The sequence below is a fragment of the Drosophila sulfurigaster genome, chromosome 3, assembly GCF_023558435.1.
Source record: "Drosophila sulfurigaster albostrigata strain 15112-1811.04 chromosome 3, ASM2355843v2, whole genome shotgun sequence".
Taxonomy (NCBI): domain Eukaryota; kingdom Metazoa; phylum Arthropoda; class Insecta; order Diptera; family Drosophilidae; genus Drosophila; species Drosophila sulfurigaster.
In genome coordinates, this window is record NC_084883.1 from 52,106,863 (window position 1) to 52,126,846 (window position 19,984).

A 19,984-nucleotide genomic window follows, 5' to 3' on the forward strand; every position below is an offset into this window, starting at 1 on the left:
TGCCAGCTCCAGCAGCGTGTGACAAAATGCCATCATTACGAGTATGACGACGAAGAGGAGGAGTTCTAAGGGGAGAGGGAAGCGAGAGGCGTCGCTTGACATGCCACTTGACATTTTCGGGTGCTAATGATGCCGTTGAGCGGCCCTCAAGTGCTCCAGAGAGTGCTCTTCCCTCTGCCTCTCTCTCATTCCCAACTGGACATTAAAATTCATTTGAAAATTTGTCATAATTGGCCATTTCATTGTTTAAAAACCTTTTTACTTTATTCTTCGTTTTGTTTTGTTTTATGTTATTTTTGTGTTGTTGCTTTCGCACTCGAAATTCCTCACGCAAGTATTTTCCAGGGAATTAAATGCTCTGCCCAAAATGCTGCTGACATATCATAATAACCTGCCCAGAACCGTTCCCATTCCCATTGCCAGAGATTTTGTGGCGTTTTCTTTCTGGCTTTCTGGCCGGGCAATTAATGGGGGAGACTTTCATTTCGTTACGTTTCTTTTGGAGTCCCTTCCCCCCATTTTTCTGTACTAAAATCACATCCTCCCTACAGTTGCAGCTCAGTTTTGTTTTCATTTTAATTTCATGGAATTCCTTTGAGGGGGATCAACACAAAAACACAAAAAAAAGCAACTTAAATGTTATTTTTAGTCAGCGCAAAATTCGACGCGTTTTTTTTTTATTTCTTGGTCTCAATTTTGATAGCATCAGCAAAACAATCTGTTGTTGAGTATAGATGGATCCCTTGCCTTGAATGAGGATTTCTAATAAGCTTTGTTTATGGCTAAATTGCGAAATTTGATTTGAAAAGGAAATTGATACAAGTGAAGGGATTTCTAATAAGCTTCGTTTATGATTTTACGATGCAAAACAATTGTGGGATATTCAGACTGAGTTGCTAGGCTCAAAGCATTGTTTATGTGGATGAGTTGGAAAATAAATTGATACAAATCGATGGGCAATAGAGTGAAGTTGAGCATTTGCATTAATTAAGATAAAAGTATTAATGAGTTTGATTTAGAAAAGAAGTGAATGGAAATGGGAACTTTTTGACTTGATTTGATTTCAACAGATACTTCAACTTGGATTCGTGAGACCTTTTTAAATAAGATATTTAAAACGAATGAGCAGCTTGTGAGCTAGCTAATCGATTTTATCTCAACTTGTTAATTTGTTTCATCTGTTACAAATAAGAGGCATTAGTATGCAACTTTGTTAAATTTGTTACATCGAAGATTAGATTATTTTCTGATGTCATCTATAAATACAATCGCAGCTACTGACACCCCAAGTTGATGAAAGCTTTTCACTCAAGTATCGAATGTCTGGCAGTTGTTAATCTGTAACATGTGATATCCATTAAGTGTTTCCGTTTGAGAATGACTTTGAATAGAGAGGCACTCCCTGGGCATTTGTCTCACGTGACCGTTTCGTCCAGTTCGTGACGTGACCATCGATAAATCGCGTGCTTCTTCTGCACTGAGATGAATTCGCTCTCTGTTAGTCTCTCTTTAAACGGTAGCTGCAATGTAAAACGACGAGACTGCGCCGATATCTTGACTATTGCTGTGATTGATTGATTGCTTGTAGCGTCACTCAAGACCCGGTTACTGACTGTGCAACTACCTCTCCTCCTGTAACTTCCCTTTCTCCTCCTCTTCCGGCTGTTGCTTGTGGCAGATCAATCGCAGAAACTGCGCAATTTCAATAATTCACAAAAGGGAAACGTCAAATGGAGACGGGAGATCCCAAAGAGTTATGGTCCTCGACATTCAAACTGCAGCGACCCCGAAATGCCTGCAGCTGCTGCTGTTGCAGTTGCACTCGTTGTTGTTGCAGCCAGATTGTTGTTGTTGGCCACTTTTCGCCTTTGATTTTCAGTGCGCGATTAAAATGCGACTGGCCAAAAAAGGCAACGACAATTTCTGACTGGGGGAACGAAACGAACCTGGACCTGGCTTCGTCAACAATTATACCCGGTACTCAGAGTAGAAAAGGGTATTATTAGTTTGTGATTGTAGAGAACATTCCGATGTCTTCCTTTACAAGTTGGATTACTTAACCCTTTCGGGACGGAGGTTAAATCGTTCTTTTATCCTGGGACATATAATCCCAATACGTATTTTTGGTGGGACATATGGAACATTTTTCTCACAGAAAAACCCCAAACAGTTGCACTTTGAAGCTTACATATGTGTTTTTGTCAACGAACTGGCGAAGTTGTGAAATTCGTCGTCAATTTTGATTATACATGCCGATGTTTACCGTTACTTTTGTGTTTACATTGTGAAATAGAAACTTAAAGCTGAGTTTCAAATAGTTCACAAAAGCGATCGCTTTTAAATTAATGAAAACACGGACGTTCGAAAATTGCTGGAACGTATTGTCCCAGTAGTCCCGAAAGGTTTAATAATAATAATAATTTAATAGGATTCTTCTTTAGCATTTTACATTCAATCAATGTTGTTTTGTATGAAGAATTTAATAATGTTGCAGAACAGGTATCTATTAGTCAAGCAAGGTGTATCGTACTTGTAATGTTTCCGAATTGGGTTCCCCTTTCCTTAGAGCACCCCCATCATTGACGCTGCTTGTTGTCATTGCTGCCTGTTTCTCTCTCTTTCTCCCCCGCAATCTCTCTTTTTATTCTATCTTATTTTTATTACGTTTTTTGTTTATATTGTTGCTTTTAATAAACGCATCGCTGCGCATTCGCAACAACATAAAATACAACAAAAAAAAAAAAGAGCTGCCACAAAACAATGAGAAATGTCTAAAAATTGCAGCGCTTCCTCCCTGCATCAACGAGGAGGGCGCACGTCAAGCTGCAGTTGCAGTTGTAGCTGCAGTTGAAGCTCTCTGCTCCCATTTAAGGCGCAATGACGCGCCGCTCATGCGCATCACGCACATGCCACGGTCCTACTCGAGACTCGAGACTCCCTCACTTCCACTTTCTCCGTGCCTTAACCTGCTTGTTGTTTGCTGTTTTGTCATCCTTTCTAATCGTCAGCTTCACGTTGTAGTTGCCGCCGACTGAGCAATGACAGCGTAAAATATGCAACTCGCGATGTTGGCATCGCCATCCGTTGGGCCAATTGGTGGGCGCATTATCAAAGCCATCGCCATGTCACGATCAGCCCAAGGCAAGCATCTTGGGCGGTACACTAACTGGGCTATGCTCATCCCTCGGTCGGTTTGTTGCCTCAGTATTAATTAAGAGTGATTAGGCAAATAATGTTCATGATTCGCTACCTTTTCAACAAAATTTAGACCATATCATTTAATGAGTTATTATTTACTTATGATGCTAAGGGAACTTCACCTCACATTTTGTTTTCTTTCTTTTCAGAAACCATTTTAAAAGACTTTAAAAACTTGGATTTACGCTGGTAAGTAATAACTGCCAAATTCATTATTTTAACTTATAATACCAACAAATATTGTGGAAACTTTGACTTCATTTTGGCAGATCGGTTCTCATTTATAATAAGTTTCGGTATAATATGAGTAATTCATAATTGAGTACAAACAAAAATAAATAAGAATGGCCACTTACAAGTATTAACTGCAGTACTTGTTAGAACATTTTGTAACATACTAAATTGTAATGTATAAATGGAATGTGACTGAGCAACTAACGCCTATTACTAAAGCCTTTTACTACACATAAATGTAAAACTGCTCTAAGACCAAGAGTTGACAGTCGTAGACCCTTTAATTTACTTGCTAGAATATTTTATATCCTACTAAATGACAATATACATATAAATGGAATATGACAACGAGCAAATATCACCTATGCTACAAATAAAACTGCAGTAAGCCCAAGTATTGACTGAGTAGACCCTTTCAATTACTTGTTTGTATCGTATTAAATACTAGTATATTAATACAATATGACAACTAGCAACTATCGCCTATGCTTAAATCATACTACTACATATAAAACTAAAATAAGACCAAATATTGACTGCAGTAGACCCTGTAAATCTCGATCTATATATTATTTAATTTACGTGTTACAATATTTTATGTTAGCAATTTCGGTTATAATATGCAAGTTGCATCATAAGTAACAAGTGACAAGTAAGAAATTCCAAAAAAAAAGATAATTATGGCAACAGACAAGTATTGACTGCATTAGACCCTGCACTCTTCATTTTTCAGCACATCTCTCTCTATCATATCTTTCTATCTTATTTACATGTTAAAATACTTTTTGTTACGTATTTCTGCTACAATATACAAATTCCAATATGAAAACAAGAACAATCACAAGCATACATTTTTATAGTCACTAACTTGTATAGACTGCACTAGACCCTGCACTTTCAAACTTTCTGAATCCGCCGCTTTGTTTTGCTCAATTTACGTGAAAATTTTAAAAATTTAACTTTGAATTTAGATCTTAAGATTGACGCCAGCATAACCTTGGACATTAAGTCCCATCACCTGGTAGGTGGTGCCAGCTGGTACAGGTTCTCCATGCTTAGCTCCTGTGGTCACATAGAGAATTTCCAAATCGGGGCCACCAAAAGCCACTGAAGTGATTTGCATCGTGGGCAGCTTGATCTTTTGCAGCAACTTGCAGCACCTTGGATCAATTTTATAGACGGCGGCGTCATTAAATGTAGCCACATAGATGTTGCCATCGGTGTCAATGGTCATGCCATCGGGCTGAATATGATCCTTGGGGCTCGTTTTGCGAAAATTGTAGATCACTTTGGGTTTGTCAATGCAGCCGGTCTCAATATCATAGCAATAGGACTTGACCTCGTAGTCGGTGGTATCCACGTAGTAGAACTTTTTAGATTTCTTGTCCCAGGCGAGTCCGTTGGAGATGCCAACGTCGCTTTTTACCAGCTCCACTTTGCCACCGGCTTGCCAGCGATAGAGTTCTCCTTCACGTCGCTCAAACTCCTCGGGTCCATAGAGCATAGTGCCCGCAAAGAGACGTCCCTTCGGATCGGTTTTCGCATCATTAAAACGATTCTGTGGCTTGTCCAGCTGCACCTCGAACAGCGTGCGCATCACCTTAGCACAAGGGGCGACTCCATCCCAGTTGACGATGACAGTTCGTCGACCACAGCCAACGGCAAACTCCTTCAAGTTGCACTCCACGGGCAGCACAAAGCTGGCCAGCTTCTCTCCCTCAATCTGTGTCCTATACACCTTGTTCTCCCTGTAATCGTAGCGCAGCAAACCACCCACAGGCAAATCCACATAGTAAAGACTCTGCCTGGCAGCATCCCAGTGGGGTCCCTCGCCCAGACTGGCCAAGGAGTCAGGCAGAGGTTCCACTCTGTAACACATTGTTCGCGAATTTTGTGCGAGGCTGTGTGCCAAATATTTATTGATCAATACACGAAACATTGCCACAAGGAAAGGCAACAAAAGTGGGAGACTAAAAATATCATTCTGTTTATTTTAATTGAGAATATTAAATTCAATTTCAAAGGTATGTGATTATGGCATGCTATAAATTGTGGGAAACTGTAAAGTGCTAGTTATTAAAAGTAATGCTAAAAGAAATTAGTCTAAGAAAAATGTAATACATAATGGAAAACATCTAGTAAAGATTGAAATAGGTAAGAAAGCTGCAGTCGAGTGTGCTCAACTGTGAGATAAGATACTCTCTACCTATTTTGAATAAAAGCAAAACAGTGAGGTATTACTCTTGAAATATACCAAATTGATATACCGCAAAGGTACAAAAATATACTAAAGGCTATAATAAGTATGTTGATATAGTACTACATTCAAAATATACCTCTTTACGCCTACTTACTACGGGTCTTAATATCTGGTATATTTTGCTGTCTATGACATATTTTGAATGTAGCACTATATCAATAATAATCAATTATAGCCTTTGGTATATCTCAGTAATTTTGTGGTATATTAATTTGATATATTTAAGGAATAATACCGCATTTGCATTTATTCACATTGGGTAGCTGGTATCTTACAGTCGAGCACACTCGACTATAGCTTTTTTAATTGGTTCTATTTGCCAACATTATTTTAGCCTATGATTTATTGTTGTGCTATTTTTGCAACAGTTTTCAATGTCACATCGATGTTGTTCCTGATGTTGCTATTTTTACATTTTTCTATTGTTGTGAATCAAAATTTTGCACACAGTCTCGTGGAAAATTAAAAATATCATTCCGTTGATATAAATTAAAAATTTTCAAATGAAATTTTAAACATAAATTTCAAGCTTGAAATGTTTAGAAAACTTTGAAGTCGAGTACTAGTTATCAAAAATAATATAAAAGGAAATTAGTCTAAAAATATTTGAATTTCCAATGGAAAAGATATCTTTAAGATTACAAAGAGAAAAACATACAACAATTAAACTTAAGAAATGGTAACGAAAAAACCCTAATGTATCTTTGCAAACATATTTTTTATTTCTGAAAATTCTTATCTTAAACTTTGTAATGTGTTAAAGAAAACATATTCGGAAAAAGTAAATAAATAATAATAATTTCATTTCGATGAACTTATACATATGTTCTACATCCACTTAAAACACAATTTGTTAGATAAAGAAATCTTTGTGATGAAATGTGAAAACAATTTATAAGAGACAATGGTAGTTTTGTCGCTGAGTTCATTGACTCTTAAATAAAGTAATTGGAAATTGGTCCTGACAAGATTATTCTGTATATGTCAAAGACTTCTCGATTATCGAAGACTGAAGAAATAAAGTGGACAAAGCCTGCTTTTCGATCTAGAAGACGCCATCGTCTTATATTTATATTGAAATATGGAATCGTAATTACCAGATAATTCTTGAAACTTCAGCAATTTTTATTGTCTAATTTTTTTTTTGAAAATTTAAAAATATAAATAAACAATAAATATATTCTTTCTCTTAATAATTTCACAATTGCATTTTGTAAACTTTAGGATGTGTTATATATAAACTTTTCCGACTTTACAAATGGGTATATATTATATATTCTATCTCTTGTCAATAATTTCACAATTGCAGCGCATTAATTGCGCCTGTCTAGCCGAATGTTGTGTTTGTTTTTCCTGCGCCTGATGAGATTGTGTCTTTTTTGCTAGTGCTTTGTTGTTGTTGATGTTGCTGTTGTTGCAACAGTTCGCTTTCTGCTTCATTGCCACATCGATGTTGCCGTAATTGTTGTTGTTGTTCCTGCCGCTGCTGCTGCTGCTGCTGTTGGTGACATGCAGCTATTTTTAAATGTTGCTGTTGTTGTCGTAGCATCTGCGATTTAAAAATTGCATGTCGCTGGCCCATTTGTTGTTGTTTTGTATTCCCGTGTAGCTGTTGCATGCCCCGCGTGTTCCAGTTGCAGTTGCAACTGCATCAATTTGCTTGTTAAGTTTAGACAGCTTTGCGCTTGAATTGGCCTGAACTCTTTTTGTGGCACCTTCCTTCTGCGCTGCTTTAGCTTCAGCTGCAGCTGCACTTCAACTCAACTTCTTTTCGATTTGAGTGGGAGTCGAGTAAAGAGTAAAGAGCAGCGAAGCAGCAGCAGCAATCAATTCCGCCAAGACACGCCAAATCTGGAGAGGCCAATGCCATCATTAAGCGCCCTCTTGCTCGCCTTTGAGTTTTACGAAAACTTGCTTTCAGGTGTGCGTTTGTTTGGCAGTCGACACATGTAGCTGACTTTGCTGGCTTTGCGTCGTTTCCGGTCATCAAGCGTCCACTTACGGATACGTTCCCCCAATTCACAAAAGTGCTAACGAAGTGCAGGGCAACAACAGCATTTTGTTAGTTTTTCTCGCACGCTTCAGCAACTTCAACTTCGAATCCGACACCGACTCCAATTCCAATTCCAACTCCATTTCCAGACCTCGAGGCGACAAAGCGCTAATGACATTCAACACTTGAGCATGAGCTCGCGCTGGGAACTAAGATTGGGAACTGCACGTGTGTGTGTGTTAGTGTGCGAGTGTGTCTGTTGGCCAGTTGATGAAATTAGCATTTAAATGCAAGCCATTGGGCACTTATTGGAACGGTTCTCTTGGCCATTACAGCGATAAGGCAAACTGTTGCAACAACTTCAACTGCAACTCACATCCGCTCGATCCACATTTTAATGAAAATCGTGTAAGCAAGCGAATTTGATAGACTGTGAGATACTCGCTAAATAAAATATTTTGAAACCAACTACAGAAAATTTAAGGTTTACTATTCAAATAACTATTTAGAAAAATAAAAAGTTACATATTAATCTAAACTTCATAACAATATTGATCGGAGTGCAATTTAAAGAACTATTTAGATAACAGAAAAAAGAAATTACATATTAATTTAAACTTGATCGAAGTGTAATTCAAAAAACTCTTTAGAAACACATAAAGTTACACATTAATCTAAACTTTATTACAAACTTGAACGAAGAAGAAATTACATATCAATATTAACTTTATAACAATCTTGATCGGAGTGCAATTTAAAGAACTATTTTGACAACAGATTTTAAGTCAAAAAGCACAACAAGTTACATTTTAATGAAAGCTGTATAACAAATTTGTTTAGAGAACAGTTTAAAGAACTTTTTAAAAACACATGAAGTTACATATTAAACTTAATTTTATAACAAATTTTGATCGGAGTGCAATTGAAAGAACTATTTAGAGAACAGAAAAAAGAAATTACATATTAATCTAAACTCTTTAACAAACTTGATCGAGGTGCAATTCAAAGAACTATTTAGAAACACAAGAAGTTACATATTAATATAAACTTTATTACAAACTTGAACGAAGAAGAAATTACATATTAATATAAACTTTATAACCATATTGATCGGAGAAAAAAGAAATTACATAATTTAATCTAAACCTTATTACAAACTTGATCGGAGTGCAATTTAAAGAACTATTTATAAACACAAGAAATTACATATTAATATAAACTTTATAACAATCTTGATCGCAGTGCAATTAAAAGAATTATTTAGACAACAGATTTTAAGTACAAAAACACAAGAAGTTACATATTAATCAAAGCTGTATAACAAACTGGTTTAAAGTGCAGTTTGAAGAACTTTTTGTACTGTGCAAAAATCGAATAAAGTTACCTTCGATTAGCTGTCGTCTAACATACCTTTTCAGTTCTATAATTAGAGGGTAAAAAATTGTATGAATCGGCATTTAAAGCTGCTTTTGAATCCATGCAACTGCATCCTCGGACTTGGGAATCGAGAATCGAGCGCCACCCACGCAGACGATTCATTTGGCAATTTAATTAAACGAGACCACCCGAGTGGAGCGTGGTGTATGCCCCATTGAAGCTGCCACATTGACTGTAATATGAGGCATCATTTCATTTGCCGCAATTGGCGATTCGCCACAACAACAACCCACACACACTTGCACACACAGTCATAGTTTTGCACACTGCAAGATACTTTTGTATCTTTTTGCAGCTGGCGCAATAAGAAATCAATTTCCGGCACATTGTCAAGTGCATAAATGTCAAATCCAGCTGGCAGGAGCCAAAGCCATAGAATCAGCTGCTTGCCACAGTCTCTCTGACAGTTGGGCTCAACAAAATATATCTTGCAGCGAGTTCAATAGCACGAGCTTGAGTTTGTCTCTCTGTCTTTTTCGTTTTTGTATTTCTCCTTTCGTAATTATTTCTACGTTGCAGCTCAGCTGTCGGCTCAACAGCAATCCGTCAGATACTCGAGTCTTAATTTGGCTTTGCGCTGCATCATCAACAACATCTTCATGATCGTGATCATGAGCAGCAGCGGGCAACTTCATTAGAGCTGCGCTTGATGAGAAACCAATTGTTTTGTACACGACGTCGACGTCCATTAAAATTGGGGGAAATGAGTTTTCCACTCTGCTGTGGTGTCAGTTGGTTGAAAAGAAGCAAACGCTTAATTATGCCACGACGCAGCGATCGCTGGGTGCCAGTAACTTATGACTCAATTGTATCTTAAAGATACTTTGCCCATTGCCGCACTGGCCCGAACACGGTAAGCGGATAATTGTCGCTGCGTTGGCCCGTTGACTGCTGCCACAGGCAGACTGCAAAATAAAGCAAACAAAACTTTGAAGGGCTTCCTTGAAAAATGAAATTCACCGCCCCCACCCTTCACACACACACACAGACACACATACACATACTCTTTGGCACACTCTTCTGTTAGTCAGATACAGAAAGTATCTTTTGAAGTGGCATACAACTGCAACGGCAGCGAAAATCAATAAATTGGCAGCAGTTTGTTGTAATGTCGCTGTTCCCAGGCAGTCAGCCACCCAATGCTCTGTATCTGTATCTGAAAGATACACTCACACACACACACACCATACACTCGTGCAGTTAGTTAATCAAATCAGCGAGCAGCGAGCATGCATAATGAAACATGAATAGGACGCGCTTTTGTGCATCAATTATGTCGCATTAAAGGCAACTACATATTTTTTTTCTTTTCCTCGCTTTTTTTTGGAGGGGCGCTCACATCTTTGAGATACAATTTACGCATTCAAATTGTAGGAAGTTTCATATTATTTTTATAACAGCATCGAGACGAGAGTCAAGTCGAACCGAATCGAGTCGACTCAGAGGCTGTGCATCTTCTTCTCTGTGGCGACAAGCTGCCGCCCACACGAGACAAAAAACTGCATGCTGCATGCTGCAACTGCGGCAGTTGATGCTTTGCTACATGCAGCATGTCAATATCAGAGCCCTGCCCCTGGCTGCAGCAACAACTTGCCACAATTTGGCCTTAGTGTGTGTCTGAGTGTCTCTGTGTGTTTGTTAATCTGGCGCTGTAGCTCAATTGAAGCTCTCGCCCTGCAATCACAATTCACACAGAAAACAGTGTCGGGCAGAGAGTGTTTTCCCGTTTTTCCCCCAGGGGGCCCCCAAAGTGGGTGTTTTTCGAGTGCTTGCAACACTTTAAAAGTGCAACGACTGCGCTGCACTGCGACTACGAGTATCTTTTAGCTTCTTATACCCTGTGGTCATAGGAAAGAAGGGTGTTATAGAATTTTTTTCAATCATCTTTGAAACAAGAAAGAATTTGAACTTCTTAAATATCAACTTCAATAAGTTAACACCACATAGTTAAAGAACATAATAATGTTATATCTTTCTCTGAATCATCTTTGAATCAAGAAAGAATATGGATTTATATTTTAATTTCCTATTCTTATATCATAGTTTTAATAAGTTAATACAACATAGTTAAATGATAAAAGGGTTTTATAACATTCTCTGAATCATCTTTAACAAAAGGAAGAATATGTAATAACATACTAGCTGTCTTTTCCACAGTCCTTAAAACACAAATCCATGAAGATGATACCACATAGCTTAAGGAAGGAAAGGTACTATAGCTTTTTCTGAATCATCTTTAAGCAAAGAATCTTAAGCAAGAAGCAAGTATCTCAAAGTCGATCATCCTCTACTTTAACTTTGTTACTTTGTTGTGCATTATGAAGACGCTGATCGTGATGATGAGGCTGCTGAGGCAGAGAACTGTAGCTGTAGATGTGGCTGCAGCCTGCAGCTGCATTGGATTGTCAATTATTAACCGTTGTCAAGTTGCTTTCGCACTTTCAAAGGCGACGCAGTCGAAGGTAGAAGAAGCAGCAGCCAGCAGTCGCAGTCGCAGACAGTTTCAGTTGTTGCATGTAGTCGTGTTGTTCTATTGTCTGTGATTCTCTCTGCACTCACTTGAGCTGAGCCCATATGAACAGCCAGCGGACTTACACTTACTCTCGCTCGCTCGCTCAATTGTTGTACAATTTTAAGTAACTTTTAATGGTTGTCTTTTGTCGCTGTTGAAGATGCAGCGACCCATTCACAAGCATCATTTTCGACTCAAGACTACAGCCATGGCTCTTTTGTGTGTGTAAATGCTAAAGGCAAAAGTACTTGCATGTATCTGTCAGATACTCGATCTTTGACCAGGCATTGAACCTAACCCAAAGTACCCACAAACAACTACAACTGACCCTTGTGATCGACAGCGAAATGAGATTCCAACTAGAGAAAGTCGACATTGTGCAATGCAGATTATCGATTAAGTTTTTCTACTTTTTGTATAAATGATTCATGACTCTACTTCAAATTGATTGGCAATGGAAAAAAGCCCTTTTTGGTGCAACGAGCTGCTTTCTTTACATCCCTTACTTCTGAGGTGCTTAACCTCGGCTCGGTGCAACAACAACACTTGAAGTGGGTCTCATGTCCAGGCGAAGACAACCTGAAACTCGCAATACTCGCAGCTCCATTAACTCCACGACAATGACAGTCAGGCAGGCACTTGCCTCGCCCTTGCATCACGTTGAGCAAACACAAATGTGAACCTTGTTGTGGTTGCCTTGCCATCGCACCACTGACCAACTGGGTGGTGTATGAGTAAGCTCTCGCCCTGTCCATCGTCGGTTGAATGCTTTCATATGAAACTAACCGCAGGAGGTCGCAAAAGTTTTTTTATGTTCGGAAAGCAGATGATAATAGGGTATGCTAGCGATGTGATAACTGAAAGAATATATAAGCAAAGGAAGTAGTCTTTATAATGGTAAATGAATTGATGTCAATAAGGAATTCCTGTTGGTAATCAGACACTAACTTCAAGTTAGAGGTGGAGAACTATCGATTGTCTGCGCCATCGATAGTGCTTGATAGTTTCCATAAGCTATCGACGATAGCAAGAAAAATCTATCGTCGATAGTTGTCGATATTGCAGTAAAAGAAAATAATTTAATTAGTTTTTGAAGTAATCCATATTTATTTAAAATATGAGAATATAAAATTGATGATGATATTTTATTTTTTAGGTGTACCTTAACTGCTATTTATATATTTATTTCAGCCAATAATTTTGTACGCCTATTTGAAATGATTTGTCCCGCTTTGCTGAAGACCCTCTCCGACTCTACGGAGGTACGGGTATATAAAGATATAAGAAAAAAATATCGACCACTATCGACGATAGCGATTAACCACTATCGAGAGTGCGCGCCGCTATCGAGAGCGTGTCGATAGTGGTCAACCATCGATAGTACCGATAGTGCCATCGATAGTTCTCCACCTCTACTTCAAGTATTTCCAAATGAAAAAATAGTTAAAGTATTAACAATTTTATTTCATTCTCAACTTCTAATATGAATACCGGGTATATAGCTGTCGAGTTACCACAACTCTAACTTTTTTACTTGTTTATTTGATGATGTTTTGCGCAAATTCGCAAAATGTTGAACATAACATTTTATGCTTTGAATTTGTAGCTTGGGCGCTTTGCTGCTTTATAGTCTACTTCAAGGCGCTTAGGCCAGGAATCAATTGCGTCAGCAAGGGGGAATGGTAAGGACAGGGACAGGGAAAGGGAGGTAGACAAGCCATATAATTGAGCTTAAACATTAAGCGGCTTTTCGGCTCTTTTTTGGCAGAACTTAACAAATGGTTAAAGGCAAGCCCCGCACAGTTTATAGATTGAATTACGAGCTGGCAATGAAATGAAGAGGAACGAGGGAAGGACAAGTCAATAGCTAGAGGAATACTTATAAGGAAAGAAGGAAAGACAATCCCATTGCACTTCCTGTTGCCCACGCGAACTGATCCAAATTTAAATTAAACATGAACTTGTTAATTACCCACACAACCCACATGACAACAAGGAGAACAACAAGAACAACAAGAACACCAATAAGAGCAGCATGCCACATATGTGCACCGTCTGGTTGTCTACCTCATTCACTTCCTTTTCGCTTCCCTCTTTCCGCTGAGCACGCCCCCGTTACGTGGCATTTGGCGGGTTTCCTGAGGATCGTCTCACCTCGATCCTCGATATCGACAAACGTGACAAGCATACGTCATTATGTTGACTGACATTTCGTTTGTTTTTTGGGAATGCGATACGCATAACATGCTCACCTTTTGTGCCACATAGCGGTGCAACAGCAGCTGCCACTAACAACTATTCTAATGAATTGCTTCTGTTCACATTTGGTGTCATCTGCGGGGGAAACCCCTATAAAAGTTGCTGTTATGTGGGCAGCAGACGAAATGTCAATTCCTGTCAACTCGTATAAAAAATACAAATTTAAAGCTTTTGGTTTATAATTCCTTGACTTTCGCTACGCATGAGAATGTGACATGTAAATGAAAAATGGCAAAGAATTTGTCTCTTTGTATTCTTTTTCTCAGGGGTAGGCGAAAGACAAAAGGGGTTAACTCGTCAGCTAGGGTGTTGGGAAGTGGGGTTAGTTGTTATGACGCATCAATTGCTTGATTTTGCTCTGCGACAGATGTTTTTTTTTTTCTTCTTCTGTTTTCTTTTTGTGTACAAACTGCGCCTCATCCTTGGAAGGGCCAGCACTCAACACTTGTGCCATTAGGTGAATCTCAAACGGAATCCCAATGAGATGAGCCCTTCCACAAAGACAGACAAAACATCACAACACAGTACATACAATGTATTTTGCATTTACTGTACAACACAAAAAAAAAAACAGAGAGAGTATAAAACACATAGAAGAAAACCTCAACGATGCCGTCGCCATGTGCCGCAGTCGTCATGAATTGCTGTTGTTGTTTTGCTTATTGCATGCACACACAATCCCTGCAGCAGACCAACAGCCACAGCGAACCATAGAGAGAGAAAGAGAGGTGAGAGAGCACAGCGAGCTGTACCATGGGCAACCCCTATGCCGGCTGCAATGGCTGTCTCTGTTTTGTTTGTGCATTTTACTTCGCCTGCCTTCCAGTGAGTGAGCGCCAAACACAGCGGGAGAGAGAGCGCTAGCACACAAAGGCAATAAGAGAGCGTGAGCACGTATGCCGACAATTCCAATTTCCAGTTTGAATGCTGGCAGCGCTGTTGGGTCGGCGTCGTTGGCCGCCAGTTTGAGCCACGCTCTGCTAGACGCCGCACGCTTTCGGTTCCTCTGCTTAAGCAACGCGCACGCGACGAGCACTTTTCCACTCTCTTCATTTCCCATTTCCCCTTCAACAAGACAAAAGTAAAGAAAAAAAAACACAAGTAATCTAAAGAAATAAAAGCAGACAACAAAAAAAATTGCGACCGGCTATGTGAAGGATATTTTTTCCTATATTCTTATTGCCTAAATCGTGTCTAAAATAAGTGTAAACGACCAAGAGAAAGAAAAAAGGCAAATCAAATTGGCCAAAAGAGTTTTTTGTGTGCAATTTTGAAAACAATAAAGCAGAAATCTGTGCCTGCTATTATACACACTCAACACGAGTGTCCTGCAGAAATCGCCATTGAATATTGGATTCGGATTCGTTCGCTGCATGCTCCATACTCGGATTATTCCTATTTGCCATAATTTAACCAAAGGAAAACAAGTAAGAGTTCTTTAGAAAAACGCACCGAATTAAAAAGTAAATAGTGAAATTTCTAAGTGAAGTGAGGATTTTTAAATAGTGAAATTTTTAAGTGAAGTGAGGATTTTTATAATTATACTAGCTTAATAAGTAATCTTTAAAGTGTTATATTTTGTAAAAAAAGTGCACACTTGCAGTTCAAATTATATATATTGAAGGACACCGAAAGTAGTACATATTTTAATATGCGAAATCATACATTTATTTTTAATCAACCACAATTCCTATCAGCAAACTAAATTCTGAGTTTTTTCTTTGTACAGTAATACTTTTTTTTACGTTATAACTCTAGAACATAGCTTTCAGATTTCATTGAAGATTCTTGCCTAGAGAATGCTTTCATTTCACATATCTTAGATGTTATATGCTCAGTTTAACCGACCCCATCTCCATTAGCTGATGCATCTTCAAACTAATAGCTCGTGTCATTACTCCCTCCATTAAAACATTTCTTTACGCTTCGCTCCCCTCTTGCGGCTCGTGTCGAGAACAATTCCATTAGCACATCCATCAGTGGAACAGAGATCTCAACAAATCTATGTTAAATCCTTTTCAACATTTCATAAACATAACGCGCTAAGCCCCTCAGATGTCATTGAAATATTTCAATCTATCAACCGAGCGAATGTCAAAGCCAATATAAATATGTGTATATATGTTTCTGGATGCCTCGGTCATTACCTCTTTAAAAGTATGCTCAAATTTCGGTCTAAAAATATCAAATTTGGGGCTCATTATTATGCAAAGCACAGCAAAAGAAATCCCGAAATGGGATCTTAAGCCTACGGGGCAACAATAATTCAATAATAAATTAATAGGCGAGGGCAATTAAGACTGCGAGACGTAGCCAAATTCTTAGGCAGCTGTGCTCCAGCTTCAGCTGCAACAACAACAATCATGATGATGATAAAAATATAGGAGCCCAAATGACTTCCGGGAATCGTCACAAAGAGAAAACATACACACACACAAAAAAAAGCTGACGCGTTCGCAATGAAAAACCTAATGAAAATAAAAGAAACGAAAACTTGAGGAAAATCACAACAACAAAAGGCTAAACTTGACAGCTGAGTGAGATGGAGTGGGCGTCGTTGAAGAGTCGAGAGTTGGGAGTTGAGAGTCGGGAAACTGAAGACGCAACATTTGCATTTCCATTTCCATGCGTCAAAGATTTATTGGGCCGCGACTGTTCCAGTATGGAGCTTCTTCACAAACTCCCCCACCACCCTCTTTAGTTGTTGTTGTTGGGGCATTGTTTTGCCAGCTTTTTTCAAAGACAAAAAGCCGCGCTACCAAATCATTTTCACTGCTCACATTTTTCTCCCCCGACTTTACACTGCGTAATCAACAACAAAAATTACTTCAAAATTGGAATTGAAGGGGCGTGGCAAGGGTCCCCAATGTTTGTTGAAGTCACGGGGCGGCACAAGGCTTTCACTTTGAATGTAAACAACAATTAGAGTCTTTAATTTTACACCCGGCTGGCAAAAGGTTTTGATAGCACTCATTTGGTGTGGCAACTGGCGGAGGAAGGGAGGAGGAGGAGAATGTGGCGGGAGTGTGGAGCTGAGAAGGGTACCGAACCTCAAACTAAACAATATTTTCAACACTTTCTCGAAATGCAAAGATAAACAAAAACAACAAACCCGACGACGCTCAACAGTTGTGTGTGCCCCTAAACACAAAATATTGTTTCTTTCCTTTGGGTTCACGGTCAAATGTTTCATTTCAATTAGGTTTTTCCGGCCCCCTTTCCAGCTCCAATGCTGTAAATCCCTCAACAATCCGGCTAATGCTCCACATGCTGCTGACGCTTCTATTGGTGTGTTGTTGTCTTAATAGTTGGTTCTAGCTCTTGACTCGACTTGACTCTGTCCCTCAGCTATTGACACTGACTAATGAGGCAACCATTGGCACAACTCATAAATTTCCATGTCCAACTGTTGACACACAAAGTAAACAGTCCAAAACGAAATGACGGAGAAAAAAAAACACAACACACACACATAACGATCGTTTGCAATGGTTCCTAACTCAAAACACGATGGGACAGCATATTATATTGGAGTGGTCCTGTGGTGCCTTTCAGTTGTGCTGAGTCTTTGGTTTGTCCCTTGTCTTTTATCTGTCGCGTCCAATCTTTGGCTCATCGCATTCTGTTGCTCGTAAAAAATCAAACAACCCACAGATCCTTGAGGCCATGAGTGCGTGAGGGAGATGGAAGCATACTTAGAAATTCGAAACGATATCTTTTTGTTTGCTCGAAATGCGCAATAAAATCTTACATTGATCCATTGTTGAGATAAGGCAAACCGAAACATTTTCTCTATGCGCATTTAGATCGAGAAGTTTCCCGAAAATCAAAAGGAAACATCTACACAAATACTCTGTAAAGAAGTTCTAGGGAAATTGGTGAGTTTTAACTAGGTTGACAATATTTCAAGGCTGGATAGAATATGAATATGCATTGTAATGAGAATATTATATTTTCTAAATTATGAGTTCTTTTTCCACTTTTTTAAGTTAAGTGGATTTAAAGATTCTTTTAGATTCTATTTCTTCTGAACGTTTTCATCTTTCAACTTCCACTTTTCTTGTAGCTCATATTTCGCACTTTGGTCTTTGACTTATAAAAGACCGCTTTTCTTTTTATTTTGTTTAAATAGAGTATTCCATATTTCACACTCTAGAGTTTCTTCTTTTTTATTGTCCCTTGCGCACAATTACAAATTCATAACAATTTCGAGTCCTTCTCGTTTTGTTTGATTTTGTTTGAAATCCCCAGCGAAATGGCGCCTCAATTCTGTTGACGTTGTCGCTTCGAGTCTTGTGCACCCTTTTTTTCGTGAATTTCCGCTGGGTTTAGATTTATACCTGCCCCAGAGATAGGCATCTATCAGAGGACATAACGTGTAAACGTCTCCGGGCGAGTGTTGCACGTGCAGCAGAAAAGCAGGAAAACAGGAAAGGCGTCAACCACAATGTCGCCTGTGGTTTGTGCAGGATTCAGGTTTGAGTCTATTTGTTTTACATTTTATGCATGGCTGAGCAGCTGCTTCTGTTCCTGCTCCACATCCTCCCGATGTGGAGACACGTGCGAGTAAATGAACTCTGGGTTTTTGATTGGAAAACTTTGCAAACAATCGACAAATGGCACAAGTTCATTAGCTGCTCATCATCGTCATCATCATCATCATGCAACGTGTGGCTGCCACTCACTTCTGCCACCATCAGTCAGTCACCCGGTCGATTGTTTGATGATAAATCGCCATGAAATTAACAAAAACAAAACTGGCGAATGCTAATATAAAAAAAAACTTAATTTCAAGCGGGCGGAACATTTAATAAATTGTATCTCATAGATACACACAGTCGCTGTCGCCGTCACTGCCTCAGGGCATTTGTACTTGAACTATGGCCAGAACCCTAGCTTGTTAGCTGTCGTAGCTCTTTTGGCCCTTTTTTAGTAGTCTCTTCATTCGCACCGCTCATCGTCGGCGTCCGGATGACAAATTGACTTCGTTACGAGGCGACCGCGTTTGAAATATGAGTTGCAAATTGAAAAATGCTTTAGGCCTTGGCAACTGCTTGAATACGCCGCTGATTGCGGTTCGTTTGTGCCTGCCTCTCAACTCAATTTCCTTGCAGCTGGTCCGTGCTGCAAAGGATGCACTCTAATTTGCCTGTGGCGCCTAAATGAACTTGCCACCTCGCAATTTCTCCACCCGCGTTAATTACGTTTCCCTGCGTCTGTCTAGACAACTTTTCCCCCCGCATCGATATGCACTCGTATTTATAATAAGTGCAGGTTGAAGCCTCGCTTCAAAATTGATTCTTATCATGCTTTTTAATGGGTCTGCGACCCTATGTTGTATATGTGTTCTTCAAATATCCTGTTTAATTGTATATTAGACTCTGTGGTGTTTGACAGTTCGCACAACACCCACACTCAAAGGGAAAAGTCCGATATTTTAGTGCATGTCAGCACGCCACAACACTGGCGCCATCTGTTGGCTGGTGGCGGTCTCAAATAGTGCCTCAAATATGCCGCAGAAACGCGTGAGTTAGTCAACAACAGCAAAGTGCTGATATTAATAATAAACATTGCTTTTCTACCAACACCCTTCCCCTTCCCTTCCCTTACCTTCTCTAATACTAACTACCCCCCGGTCGCAGTGCTACTGTCATTTCCTACTACAATTTTATTTCATGCTCGACTGAATTTTAGTGTGTCCCTTTCTTTCATCATCACAGGTTGCGCCTTTGTTGGCAGTTAGGATCAACAACTAAACAACAACAAACATAATTTGAGCAGTTGTCAGTTTCCCACTGTTCTCAGTCGCATTGGGTGTGCACAACAATTGCATTTTTATGCGTTTCAAAGTGTTTTCAGACATGTTCCGCAGATATTCCAAATTTATTATATACTTGATTAAAGTTCAGCCCCAGTCTAGGCATAGTTGTCGCTCGATGTCGTCGTCGTTGTCGTTGCTGTTGCTGCGTTTTTTATTGTTTTTCTGCGGCTTAAGGGGAGGGATTACATTTTATGTGCGGCTTAGCGTTTGTGTTGCATGCTTTTTAGCGCTGCACAGTGGTGCAAAAGTATGAAAAACGTGGCCCAAGGG

At 39.2% G+C, this 19,984-nt stretch overlaps 2 protein-coding genes across 3 annotated transcripts in view; one reads left to right on the top strand and one right to left on the bottom strand.

Moving 5' to 3' along the window:
- Positions 1-19,984, top strand: part of LOC133841227 (neurotactin) — a 35,566-nt gene that overhangs the window by 7,928 nt on the left and 7,654 nt on the right. Inside the window, exon 2 of one of the 2 annotated variants that reach the window (XM_062273583.1) lies at positions 3,348-3,387. The gene's annotated coding sequence lies outside the window, so the exon portion shown is untranslated. Of the gene's footprint in view, positions 1-3,347; positions 3,388-14,854; positions 15,321-19,984 lie in introns of those variants that run through there. The other variant, XM_062273582.1, reaches the window with a different exon arrangement.
- On the bottom strand, positions 4,012-5,479 carry LOC133841233 (regucalcin-like). The gene has a single exon (XM_062273588.1). The coding sequence runs from the start codon at positions 5,369-5,371 to the stop codon at positions 4,400-4,402; it is 972 nt and encodes a 323-aa protein (XP_062129572.1). The 5' UTR covers positions 5,372-5,479; the 3' UTR covers positions 4,012-4,399.